At 53.6% G+C, this 11847-nt stretch overlaps 3 protein-coding genes across 3 annotated transcripts; 1 reads left to right on the top strand and 2 right to left on the bottom strand.

The window, feature by feature from the left end:
• Positions 1–98: 98 nt before the first annotated feature.
• On the bottom strand, positions 99–4885 carry ADE3 (tetrahydrofolate synthase). Its single transcript, XM_062946553.1, has 4 exons — positions 3954–4885; positions 3257–3876; positions 3043–3080; positions 99–2978 (listed from the first exon to the last, which is right to left on the bottom strand). The coding sequence occupies exons 2-4, from the start codon at positions 3756–3758 to the stop codon at positions 342–344; spliced, it is 3177 nt and encodes a 1058-aa protein (XP_062800194.1). The 5' UTR covers positions 3759–3876; positions 3954–4885; the 3' UTR covers positions 99–341.
• On the top strand, positions 4638–6840 carry TIF34 (translation initiation factor eIF3 subunit). Its single transcript, XM_062946552.1, has 3 exons — positions 4638–5310; positions 5382–5979; positions 6051–6840. Exons 1-3 carry the CDS (start codon positions 5261–5263, stop codon positions 6429–6431), a joined length of 1029 nt encoding a protein of 342 aa, XP_062800193.1. The 5' UTR covers positions 4638–5260; the 3' UTR covers positions 6432–6840.
• A 195-nt stretch (positions 6841–7035) lies between these two features.
• On the bottom strand, positions 7036–11339 carry ISW2 (chromatin remodeling complex Adenosinetriphosphatase). The gene is made up of 4 exons (XM_062946551.1): positions 11000–11339; positions 10770–10937; positions 7724–10705; positions 7036–7657 (listed from the first exon to the last, which is right to left on the bottom strand). Exons 1-4 carry the CDS (start codon positions 11087–11089, stop codon positions 7520–7522), a joined length of 3378 nt encoding a protein of 1125 aa, XP_062800192.1. The 5' UTR covers positions 11090–11339; the 3' UTR covers positions 7036–7519.
• Between the last annotated feature and the right edge of the window lie 508 nt (positions 11340–11847).

Here is an 11847-nt window from a genome sequence, read left to right as displayed (position 1 = left end):
CTCGTTGAAGTCATAAACCAGTAGCTAAAATGAAGGCACTTGAATGTTTACAAGAACTTTAGCCATTACCAGTACTGTCACTGCTGGGAGCAAAAGTGAGAGGAACTTCATCTATTCCATCTATGGCTAGCTTTTTTGGTTTCTAAAACCTCTTCACCCCTGTGGTATTAACCCCCTTCATCAGCGCCATGTGTTAAAACATGCACTTCCAACATCTCATTTTTCCCTTTCCACTTTCCCCCTGCCTTAGTTTCGCTCGAGTTGATCATTGATATACCTTTATACCCACCTCCCAATTTTAACGCCATATAAAAACACAAGGCTCAAGCACTTGAAATTCTTCAAAACAACCCATCAATCTCCCCCGTCTCCAAATCAACATCCACATTCAAATACCCAGGCGCAGTCGGCAACCCAGGAATCGTCTGAATATCGGCCGCCAGCGCATACAAGTACCCAGCACCTGCCGCCATCCTCACATCCCGAACCGGCACGGTAAAGCCCGTCGGCGCGCCCTTGAGCTCAGGGTCATGACTGATGGAATACTGCGTCTTGGCAATGCAAATAGGCAGGTTCCCGAAACCCTGTCTGGTATACGTCTCGACCTTCTTCTGAGCCAGCTCGGTGAATTCGACTGACGAGGCGCCGTACATCTCTCTGGCGATCTTCTCGATGCGCTCCTGGACGGTACCCTCGAGGCCGTACAAGAGCTTGAAGTCCTTGGGCTTCTCCGAAGCGGCAAGGACAGCATGAGCGAGGTCAATGGCGCCCTTGCCGCCTTCGGCCCAGTGATTGGCGAGGACGGCGTCTTCGGCGCCGGCCTTGATGGCTTCCTCGCGGACGACTTCCACTTCGGCGGGAGTGTCGGTGGAGAACTTATTGATGGCGACGACGACGGGCACGCCGTAGGACTTGGCGTTAGCGATGTGCTTGGCAAGGTTGACGCAGCCGGCACGGAGGATCTCGACGTTTTCCTCCTTGTAGACGGGGCTGAGGGGAGCACCGGGGGAGATGGGGGGCCCGCCGCCGTGGACCTTAAGGGCGCGGATGGTGGCGACGACGACGACGACGTCGGGGACGAGGCCGGAGGTGCGGCACTTGATGTTGAAGAAGCGCTCGCCACCCATGGTGAAGTCGAAGCCGGCTTCGGTGATGACAAAACCGGCCTTCGTGGAGTGGTCCTCGTCGGGCTCGGTACCCGCGAGCTTGAGGGCCATCTTGTCGGCGAGGATGGAGCTGTTGCCGATGGAGATGTTGGCGAAGGGGCCGGCGTGGACGAATACGGGTGTGCCTTCCAAACTCTGCATCAGGTTGGGCTTAATGGCGTCCTTCATGAGGGCGGTAAGAGCACCACCGGCACCGAGGTCGTCGGCCGTGACGGGGTCGCCGCTTCTGGAGCTGGCAACAACCATTCTGCCGAGACGCTCGCGCATGTCGGCGAGGTCAGTGCTGAGAGCGAGAATGGCCATGCACTCACTGGCGACCGAAATGTCGAAGCCGGTCTGGCGGCTATGGCCCTTCTCGGTGGCAGCAGTGCCGATAGTGATGCCGCGGAGATGTCTGTCGTTGACGTCCAAGACGCGTCTCCAGGTGATAGTCTCTGGGTCGATATCAAGACGGGCGAACTTGCCGATTTCCTCCTCGGTAAGATCATCAGGGTTGGTCTTGTCAATGCCGAGCTTCTTCAGGCGGCGGAACATGACAGGCGAGAACTGTCTCTTGCCGTTCTTGACCGGGACCAGTCGTCTGTAGAGGGCGGAATCCTTCTGAGTGCTCTCGTGGAACATGCGGGTATCAATAGCAGCGGCGAGGAGGTTGTTAGCAGCGGTGATGGCGTGGATATCACCAGTCAAATGCATGTTGAACTCGTCCATGGGAATGACCTGACTGTAACCACCGCCGGCAGCACCGCCCTTGATGCCGAACGTTGGGCCTTGACTTGGCTGACGAACGTTGGCAAAAGTAAGACGACCAACATGGGCGCCCAAGGCTTGAGCAAGACCCATGGTGGTGGTAGACTTGCCCTCACCGAGAGGGGTGGGGGTGATACCGGTAACAACAACATAGCGACCATTTCGGCGATGATCCAAGCGCTTGAGAAGAGTAAGGTCGACCTTGGCCTTGTAGGCACCATATGGCTCGAGCTCCGAGTTTGAAATGCCAATCTCCTTGGCGATCTGAGTAACGTGCTTGGGCACTTGAGCCCGCGAGATGGCAATGTCTGATGGAACTGGCTCCTTGAGAGCAAGGCTCAGGGGCACAATCTTCCTCTGCTTCTCAGCATCAAACCACTGTGTCGCAGAGGCAACAACGTTGTGAAGGAGCATGGCGACAGTCATGGGACCAACACCGCCGGGGACGGGTGTGATGTGAGAGGCAACCTGGGAGGCGGACTCGAATTCGACATCGCCAACGAGACGCTGACCAGACTTCTTGGTAGCGTCGGGAATGTAATTGGTGCCAACGTCGATGACAACGGCGCCCTCCTTGAGCTGCTCGCCCTTGATGAAACCAGCCTTGCCAATAGCAACAACCACGACGTCGGCATTCTTGAGGTGCTGGTCAAGATCCTTGGTCCTGGAGTGGCAAACAGTGACGGTGGCATCTGCGTTCTTCAAGAGGTAGCTGACAGGACTGCCAACAATGTCGCTTCTGCCAACAACCACGGCGTTCTTCCCCTTGAGGTCGACACCGGTTTCCTCGAGAAGGACCATGACACCCTTGGGTGTGCAGGGGACGAAATAGGGGTTACCACCACGCTTGGCCAGCTCACCGATGTTGTAAGTGCCGAAGCCGTCGACATCCTTCTCGCTCAGGACGGCGGATGTGACAGCGTACTCAGAAATATGGCTTGGTAATGGGAGCTGGACCAAGATGCCGTGGACCGTTGGGTCATTGTTAAGAGCATGAACACGAGCAACGATCTCGGCCTCGGTGGCCGATTCGTCAAACTTGATGAGTTCACATGAGATGCCGCACTGATATCAAGGGGGTCAGTGTGCCGTTCGCGAATGAGATGTGAGTGGTCTACAGCATCCTTACCTCCTCGGCGGCTTTCAACTTCATGCGCACATAGGTGGCTGCAGGTCATCCGTCCAGAATCAGTTAAACAATGCCCACGCGGGGTAGCGGCTTTGGGGGCTTTGGAGTATGGTTGGTGGCTTACAGGAGTCAGAGCGGTCGCCCACTACACGACGTTGGTTAGTTTAGTCAGTCATTCAGGTAAATAAACGAAGGCCGGGATACTAATACGCACCTTGGATAATCTTCAAGCACGGCTCAAAGCGTGGGTTGATTCCCTTCTTCTCGGCAATCTCAGCCTTAAGCTGTTCGCGCACCCGCTTGGCCACGGCCGTTCCGTCAATCTTTTGGGCCACCATAGCTGCTGACGAGCTGGAAAAGGCCCTGTGAGCAAGGAATGAGTTTGGTTGTGCAGATGCAGAGTGCAAGAAAGCGGTGGTGTGGTTCCTGGCGAGACCGAGACCGAGGCGTAGGCGTTGGGCGTGGGCGTGGGCGACCTTAACGGGTGACGGTGACTGGGCCTGGCGGGGTGCCGAACGCGGGGCAGCGGAGTGGCGGTCGTCAGGCTGAGCCGAGGAACACCGCCGAAACTCGGGCATATACGTGCTGACGAGCTTGTGGCCATCCACTGACTCGATTCTCAAACGGCTGCTGATAAGCTGCTGGCGTGCTTTCGTGGAGCAGGAGCCAGTCAGGACCGGAGTCGGGACCCGTTGGGCCAGTCTCGAGAGCGTCATGGCGGCCAGTCTCTAACAGTTAGTCTCAGTCACGATCCTCCTGTTGTGTACCGCTGTTGCTTATGCGGTGAGCTTCTGACTGATGCCTTCCAGATATCAGAACCGAGGGCAGACGGTCCTACCAGGTTGCCCGGTCAGTGTGGAGAGCAACAGCGACTGAGGTTGAGTCACAAGTGAAATCTATGTGTCACTCACTGCAAGGGTTGGCTTTTTTGACGATATGGTGTCATTCCTGGCGTCAGTACAGAGATGTAGAATCAAGACATTGATTTGGGCAACAACTTGGTCTTAAAGAGCATGTCGATTTGGTGCTGTGTATCATCAATCCATCCCACGGACACAAGCACCATGTGTAAAGTACCTGTGCATGGCAGCGCCGGCTCTATGACAGTGGCCGACATTTTTCCCAGCAGCCGCCACGGGTCCAAGCCCAGGACCCTGGAAAGGCAATTCGATATCAATTTATGTGTCGATGATTGGTGTCGATATAGCTCACTCGAGCTACTCCCGGGCTAGCAGAGGAAAGGTGTGCTCCCTCATCCCGACTCTTGGCCTTATATTGATGAAGGAGCAAAAACCGTTATTAGAGTTGAGAGACTCAAACTAAAAAAATAAAAAATAAAAATAAAAAAAGGATCCACATCACAACTGCCACTTACATGTTTTCTTCCAGCAAGTCTCAAGAGTAGAAATGACTACATGTACACTCCAACCCTTTGAATTTTTGTTAGCGCGAGACTTCACGATATTTTCACCCCGAAAAGCGCAACTACACCAATTTTTCCCGGGGAAAGAAGTTATTATACAGCTTTCCTTTCAATAATTACTTTTTTTCCTCTAATTTAAAGTAACGTTGTGGTGTTTCTGATGCCAAAGTTATGAGAAGTTGAAAATATGTGTAAGATCCCTCTGCCTTGGTCTTGCGCTAACAAAAATTCAAGGGTTGGGAGTGTACATGCCTCTCTGGCTGTGCCGAGTTATGACACAATAACACAAGTTCCAGTCACAAGGATAGAGAGTCGAGTCACCGGCCAAGAGTAATCATCCGAAAACAAAAAATAAGACTGGAAGGATCGTCGAGGAACAATGTTCTGTTTGTAGTCCGAGCATCCAACAACCAACATGGGATGGCACAGTCGTGACAGTCGAGAACAATTGGAAAAAAGACCCCCACTTTTGACTTCAATGCTCTGAAAACAGAAGGCGGTCAGGCAAAGTTCATTGTTAAGCGGGGCAGAGTCCAAGGATTCGCCCCGCGCTGGAAAGTCTGTGGCCTATCGGCGGCGCACAATCCTCACGGAAAAATTACTGGTGTGCCAAATCAATCGGCCGGAGAAAGAAGCCTTCTGTGAAAGAAACCGCATTCGCGACAGAGAGACTCTGCCTATACCCGACAATAAAATAATAATCGACCACCTCCCCCTCGATCCCCAACCCCACCGAGCAAAGAAACCGCCCCTCTCCCATCCCTCGACAACAACCCCCCACAGCTAACCTTCAGAATGAGGCCCATTCTTTTGTCAGGCCACGAACGTGCCCTGACCCAGGTCAAGTTCGTTGCCCTTTACACTGACCGATAGAGCCAAGACCTCCTCCTGTCTAACACCTTCTCTCTCTTGCTAGGTACAACCGCGAGGGCGATCTTCTCTTCTCTACCGCCAAGGATCAACACATCTGCGCCTGGTTTGCGCACAACGGCGAGCGTCTCGGCACATATCAGGGCCACCAAGGTGCGATCTGGACCGTTGACGTCGACCCAACCTCCACCATCATCGCCTCCGGCTCCGCCGACAACACCATCCGCCTCTGGGAGGTCAAGACCGGCAAGCTCCTCAAGACATGGGACTTCCCCACCGCCGTCAAGCGCGTTGAGTTCAACGAGGATGGCACCAAGCTCCTCGGCGTGACGGAGAAGCGCATGGGTCACCTCGGCACCATCGTCGTGCTCGACATCAAGGTCGACCCCGAGGCCGAGCAGTCGGACGAGAAGGTCCTGACCATCGTCTGCGAGGAGAGCAAGGCCACCGTTGCCGGGTGGAGCTACCTCAGCAAGTACATCATCGCCGGCCACGAAGACGGCAGCGTCTCCCAGTACGACGGCAAGACGGGCGACCTCATCTACAACGTCAACGTCCACGAGCTCGGCTCCCCCATCACCGATCTCCAGTGGAACCAGGACCGCACATACTTCATCACCGCCTCAAAAGACAAGACTGCCAAGGTAATTTTTTTGTCTTGTGTGTGTGAAAACCGCAAGAGAACATTCTTTACTAACATCAGAAAAACCTCTAGCTCATCACAGCCAAGGAGCTCGAAGTCCTCAAGACGTACGCCGCCGACACACCCCTCAACAGCGCCGCCATCACCCCCAAGAAGGAGTACGTCATCCTCGGCGGTGGTCAGGCCGCCATGGATGTCACAACCACCTCGGCGAGACAGGGTAAATTCGAGGCCCGCTTCTACCACAAGATCTTTGAGGAGGAGATTGGCCGTGTCCGTGGCCACTTCGGCCCTCTCAACACAGTCGCCGCCGACCCCACGGGCAAGGGTTACGCCTCTGGTGGTGAGGACGGTTACGTCCGCGTGCACCAGTTCGACAAGGGGTACTTTGACTTCAACTACGAGGTGGAGAGGGAGAGGCTAAACAGGTTAGCTGCCCAGAGTGGCAAATAAAAAGAATTTTAATGGGGGACTTAAAAAAATGATGAAGAAATCATGACCGGGGTTTCCATGGGACAATCTGAAAGGAAGAAGGGAACGAGCCGCGAGGTGGTTGGTTGGTTGGGTTGTGAGGGTGGAAATGATGAAGGCGGAGGCGGATGAACGAATGAAAGATGTGGTTTGAGTTCGGCATTTGCAATGGCGTTCAGGGACAGATTCTTGGGCGGACACACGCGGATCACACACAAAAGGGTGAACAAGAAAGATGAAAAAGGGGAAGGTGGGGGGGATCCAGGCAGGAAAACCAACCCTCTTTTTTTGATGTCACTACTTTTGGTAGAGAGAAGGAAAAGCGACATGAAAGCCAGTCTTTTTGCCCCTCTCGCCCAGATAGAGGAGCTGATTGTAAAACTCGTAACGGATGCGGATATCATTTCATGCGTCGTTCTTATTGTTACCACTTGTTCGTTGTGTTCTTAGCAATGGCACCGTCGTCCTATAACCCATAGTATTGCTCAACCGAACATATAACTTAGACACTTGCAAGCCTCCCGTCTCTAAAGTTCAGCTTTCGGTCTTTGCTGCAGTGGGCAGGGCCACTGTTGAAGCCTATCTTGCGTGCCCGTGGTTTCCTGTGGTTTTTTCTTTCTTTTAAACTCAAATTATAACTTGAGACACAGGCAGGGTAGACAAATCTAGAAAGACTTGAATATTTATAGCTGTAAAAGCACCCCATTTTTGCTACTTGCGAGCTGATATTACCTGCAAAGCACCGAAGAAGCATCGCCACCACCAGCAACTAGCAAGAAACGACGGCAGACGACAACCAGCTTTTCCCCGTCCCGCTTCCCCCTGTTTTCGCAAAGGCAATAAATACAAAAGAAACAACAAAATTCCCCACAAATACACACCCCAAATAACGCCCTTTCCCAAGCAATAGTAATTTACATCGCCTCCCCCACCCGCCTTCTAATAATCCGACCCACTGGTATGACCTTGCTGGCCACCAAATAACCATGACAGCTAGAAACTCCCAACAACCCTCCTGGCTACGTAGCTCTCATCATATTTCCTTTCCATGTCTGTGCCGTACAAAAAATCTATTTCTTCTTGCCCTTCGCCTTGCCCTTAGTAGCCGCAGGAGTCGAGTTGGTAGACCCGACACTTGACGCCCTTGACGGGCATGTCGAGTTGGCCTTGCTGGCAGTCGCCGACTTGACGTTATCAAGAGCCTTGTTCTGTGAGATTTTGGTCAGCACTCTGGAAAAACAGCGCGTTGGTCATCCGATAACAAGTATGCTCACCTTGACCCCGTTAGCCTTGCTCTTCTTCTTCGCCGGCGCCAATCCAAGAATGCTATCCTCGTCATTCTCCTCATTATCTTCCAGCTCCCTCTTGAGCTTGCCGTTCGTACCGTTGGTCTTGGTCGTCGTGTTGACGTCCTCAAACTCCTTCACTACGGTGGTGAGAAGGGTGTTGCAGCGACGGCCCAGCTCAGTGGGCGTGCGGCTCAAGAAGAACCAGTCGAACCTGAACAGCGGGCTGTCACGGATCTCATCGCGAATCTTCTCGTAGATGCCCTCCGTGTCCACGCCGTACTTATCGAGCAGCACCAGCAGGAAGCGGTCCTCCTCCTCGGTGTACACCTTCTTGTTGGTAGTCGAGACCGAGTAGTTGATCTTGAGCTGTTGAAGTGGTACACGGTACTGGCCCATCTTCTTGCGCAACATCTTGCGTTGGTGCTCGATCTTGCGCATGCGGTCCTCACCATCTTCAATCACCTTTAGGTACTTGGGGTAGTCCGCGATCTCGGTGTAGCGCTGCCAGAACACCTTGGCGTATGCCTTGATCTCTGCAGGAGTCTTGTTGTCAACCTCCAAAGCAATGTCATCATAGTTGTTCCGGCCATAACGACCGGAACCGTTGATGAACTGCTGAAAGTCTCGCCTGTTCCACTCGCCAAAGCCTTGCTGAGCCAGCTGTTGCTTCTCCTCTTGCTCTTCTTCGGTCAGGGGAGTGGCGTTGTCGATTTCCTGCTGGTCGAGAGCCCTCTCGGCCTCCCGCTCAGACAGGTTGTCGTCGTCGCCCTCGGGTAACGGAACCTTGTAGCCGATCTCCTTGCGATAGTAGGCGGTCTCCCTGTCCTGAAGGTCGCGGAGTCTGGGTGGGTAGAACTGGTAGTCGTGTACAGCTACCTGCTTGGGGGCACGAGGCGCCTTCGGCTTGGTGTCGGCAGTCCGGCCACCAGTGTGCAAGGCCTGCTTGTAGTACTTGTCAATCGAGTAAATCTGCTCCTTGCGCTCACGCTTCGCTGGGTTGATCCAGCTAAGCCCCACATCCTTTTTGCGGGCGGCGAAATCCTCGCCGTTCCACTCGTAGGCTGACTCGGAGGTAAACTTCTGCAAATCATCGATACCAAGCTTCTCATACTTGGCATTCAACTCCTTCGTCCGGCTCTCGCCGGCGTTCAGAATTCTGTCAATATCATCATCGTCAAGCTCGCCACCCTTCTCGGCCAGTTCTCCAAAGGCGCTCTTGGTCTCGAAAATCTTTCCGGCGCCGTGCTGAATCATGGACAAAAGCTCATCCTTGTTCGCCGCAGCTTTGGCGGCAATTTGAGCGCGACCCTGCTGAATAACCAGTTGATCAAGACGCAGCTTCTGGGCCGCGCGCTCCAGTACCTTTTCTTCAATGGCATTGTCTGTCACGAACCGGTAGACCACGACTTGCTTGGTTTGACCAATACGATGCGCTCTGTCCATGGCCTGCAGATCGGCCTGGGGGTTCCAGTCGCTGTCGTAGAGAATAACAATATCGGCGGTTGTCAAGTTGATTCCCAAACCACCGGCTCTTGTTGTTAACAAGAAGATGAACTTCTCAGATCCGGGCTTGTTGTACTCGTCGATGGCCGCAATACGATCCTCGTGGGCTGTGCCACCATCGATTCTGCAGTATTTGTAACCGCGGAAGACGCAGTAGTCTTCCAGGATATCCAACAGGCGACTCATTTGCGAGAAGATCAGCACGCGACTGTCTTGGGCCTGCATTCTCTTGAGAAGCTTGTCAAGAATAATCATCTTGCCGGAGTTGAAGACCAAATGCTCGTCTGTGGTGTAAGGAGGGCCCGGCTCCGCACCTTCAAACAGATAAGGGTGGTTGCAGCACTTTCGAAGCTGCATTACGATGTTGAGAAGTCTGGTCTTGGACTCGCGCTTGCCTCCTGCACCGTTGACGGCGTCAATGTCTTTCTCCAGAATTCTCTTGTACCACTTCACTTGCATCTCCGACATGCCAATGTAGACATTCACCTCCTTCTTGGGTAGAAGGCTCTTCTCCACATCGCTCTTGACACGACGAAGCAAGAAAGGCCGCAACACCTTGTGCAGCTGCTGCACAACCGTATCCTGGTCTCTATCTTGGCCCGAGAACCACTGGTCGAAAGCCTCAGAGTCACCAAACACATCGGGCAACAAAAAGTTGAGCAGCGCCCAAAGCTCGTGCAGGTTGTTCTGTAGTGGGGTTCCCGTGATCAAAAGACGGTTGCGCGAGTTGAACATGCGGATGACCTGGGCAAGCGAGGACTCCTCGTTCTTGATGCGATGAGCCTCGTCGATGATGATGTACTCCCAGGCGAATTTTCGAAGATGGGCCTTTTCTCGGAGAATCATTTCGTAGCTGGTGATGCACACGTCAAAATCCTCGTCCACCAACCGATCGTTGATGAGCTGATGACGCTCCTCCTTGGCGCCTTGCAAAATCAACACATTGACCTCGGGCGTCCACTTTGCAAACTCTCGCTTCCAGTTGTCCAGAGTTGATTTCGGAACTGTGATGAGGTGGGGACCAGTGATGCCCATGATGTGCCGAAGATAGCCCAGGAAAGAGATGGTTTGCAGTGTCTTGCCCAGACCCATTTCGTCGGCCAGAATACCAGAGATACCATTCTCGTGGAGGGAAATGAGCCAGTTCAGACCGGCAACCTGGTAATCTCTCATGGTGCCATTGATGAAAGCGGGGGATTCGCGGAAGACGGTCTCGGCTGAGCCACCGTGCTTTTCGTCCTTGAGAAGTTCGGCGTCTTCCTCGGCCTCGGTGCGGCGACGTCTTTCACTAGTAGCGCCGCCCTGACGACCAGCGCCCTTCTTGTTTTTCGCGGCTTCTTCATTTTGGCGATCGATCTCGGCCATGATTTCGCGGATTTTGGGGTCTGGGTTGTGCTCGATGAAGTGGCGGAACAAATCAGTCAAACCCAAAAGGTATCGGAACCGGCGAATCGTGTCATCCTCCTATCGAATTGTCAGCCTACAGACACGGGCAGCATGATTCTTTGCGCCTGTTCAATCTTCCTACCTTTGATTCTCCCAACCTGTCGTGCTTTTTACCAAATATGCTTCTTCGCAGCTGGTTGGCCTCTGAGCGCTTCTTGCGGCCATCTGGAATTGGTTCCCCGGCTACGCTGCTGGCGGTAGTATTTGGATTGGTATCTGAGTCGGTGTAATCGGGAGTCTCGTCGACCTCCTGGAGATATGGTCAGTTCGGTTGATTGGGCTTGGGCCAGCAAGTCGGGAGATAAAACTCACCATCTCATCGACAACGTGGCTGGCGGACTCGGGCGCATCCTGCATGGACGCGTCGGTGTCGTTGCCGCTCTGTCGGCTACGGGGAGCCATGGTGGCTGCTGGGTACCTCGTCGAGGCTTTGGATCAATTATACGCGACGAAGACGCGCTCTCGCGTATGTAAGCGAGTCGGAGAAGGTTGCTATGATCCCGGAGATGGTGCCGACGATTTTTTGGCGATGATAAGTCGTCTGGTGTGCGCAATGAGCGAAAATCAGAAAGCCGGCTTGGGGTGTAGTTGTTTGAGGAAGGGTGGGTGCCGTGAGGTGCGAATTTCTGAGGTCGAGGAACCCCAAATTGGCCAAACCGCGTTCCAGCCCAGCCAATCACAGGCCCTGGATGGCGGAGGGGATTAAAGTGCCGTCGTCCAAAAGGCTCCGCCGCCCTGCTGACTAACACTACTAATGAATGCAAGAGCCAGTGAGAGACAGCCTCGCTACATATTTACAATATACAGCAAAACAGCCAACAGGCTCTCCATTGACCTTGAAGCAACTACCTTATGTGACCTAGTCTTTCTTGAGTCTAAACAGCAATTTTTCTCTCTATATTCATTGTCTCTCTGATCCAGATACAGAGTATTATGCTCATTGAAGCACTTCGAGATCAATGTGCACGGCTCAGAGAGAGGACCGGCCTTTACCCAAGCTTCGCACGTGCCGTAGGCGGTATGCAACCACCCCTGAACCGTAACTGGCCTTGTTGGAAAGAAAGGAGCCAGTCTTCCATGGCCTATGTTGGAGCCAGTCCCGTGCTCGTCCAACTCGCTCAGCATATGACAACACAGACTTGGCCGCGTTGACAGCCCGA

The sequence above is a fragment of the Podospora pseudoanserina genome, chromosome 4 (assembly GCF_035222485.1).
Source record: "Podospora pseudoanserina strain CBS 124.78 chromosome 4, whole genome shotgun sequence".
Classification (NCBI taxonomy): Eukaryota; Fungi; Ascomycota; class Sordariomycetes; order Sordariales; family Podosporaceae; genus Podospora; species Podospora pseudoanserina.
The sequence above is the reverse complement of the archived record's forward strand: the minus strand, read 5'-3'. Positions and strand labels throughout refer to the sequence as shown.

What these genes read in the sequence shown, in the direction of transcription:
- ADE3 (XM_062946553.1), bottom strand. Translation starts at nt 3,758, where the DNA reads ATGACGCTCTCGAGACTGGCCCAACGGGTCCCGACTCCGGTCCTGACT. An exon ending in GTGCTTGAAGATTATCCAAG is followed by an intron (nt 3,081 to 3,256) that starts GTGCGTATTAGT and finishes GATGACCTGCAG; the next exon opens with CCACCTATGTGCGCATGAAG. An exon ending in AGTTGAAAGCCGCCGAGGAG is followed by an intron (nt 2,979 to 3,042) that starts GTAAGGATGCTG and finishes CCTTGATATCAG; the next exon opens with TGCGGCATCTCATGTGAACT.
- TIF34 (XM_062946552.1), top strand. Translation starts at nt 5,261, where the DNA reads ATGAGGCCCATTCTTTTGTCAGGCCACGAACGTGCCCTGACCCAGGTC. An exon ending in CGTGCCCTGACCCAGGTCAA is followed by an intron (nt 5,311 to 5,381) that starts GTTCGTTGCCCT and finishes CTCTCTTGCTAG; the next exon opens with GTACAACCGCGAGGGCGATC. An exon ending in CAAAAGACAAGACTGCCAAG is followed by an intron (nt 5,980 to 6,050) that starts GTAATTTTTTTG and finishes AAAAACCTCTAG; the next exon opens with CTCATCACAGCCAAGGAGCT.
- ISW2 (XM_062946551.1), bottom strand. Translation starts at nt 11,089, where the DNA reads ATGGCTCCCCGTAGCCGACAGAGCGGCAACGACACCGACGCGTCCATG. An exon ending in GCCACGTTGTCGATGAGATG is followed by an intron (nt 10,938 to 10,999) that starts GTGAGTTTTATC and finishes CCATATCTCCAG; the next exon opens with GAGGTCGACGAGACTCCCGA. An exon ending in ACAGGTTGGGAGAATCAAAG is followed by an intron (nt 10,706 to 10,769) that starts GTAGGAAGATTG and finishes ACAATTCGATAG; the next exon opens with GAGGATGACACGATTCGCCG.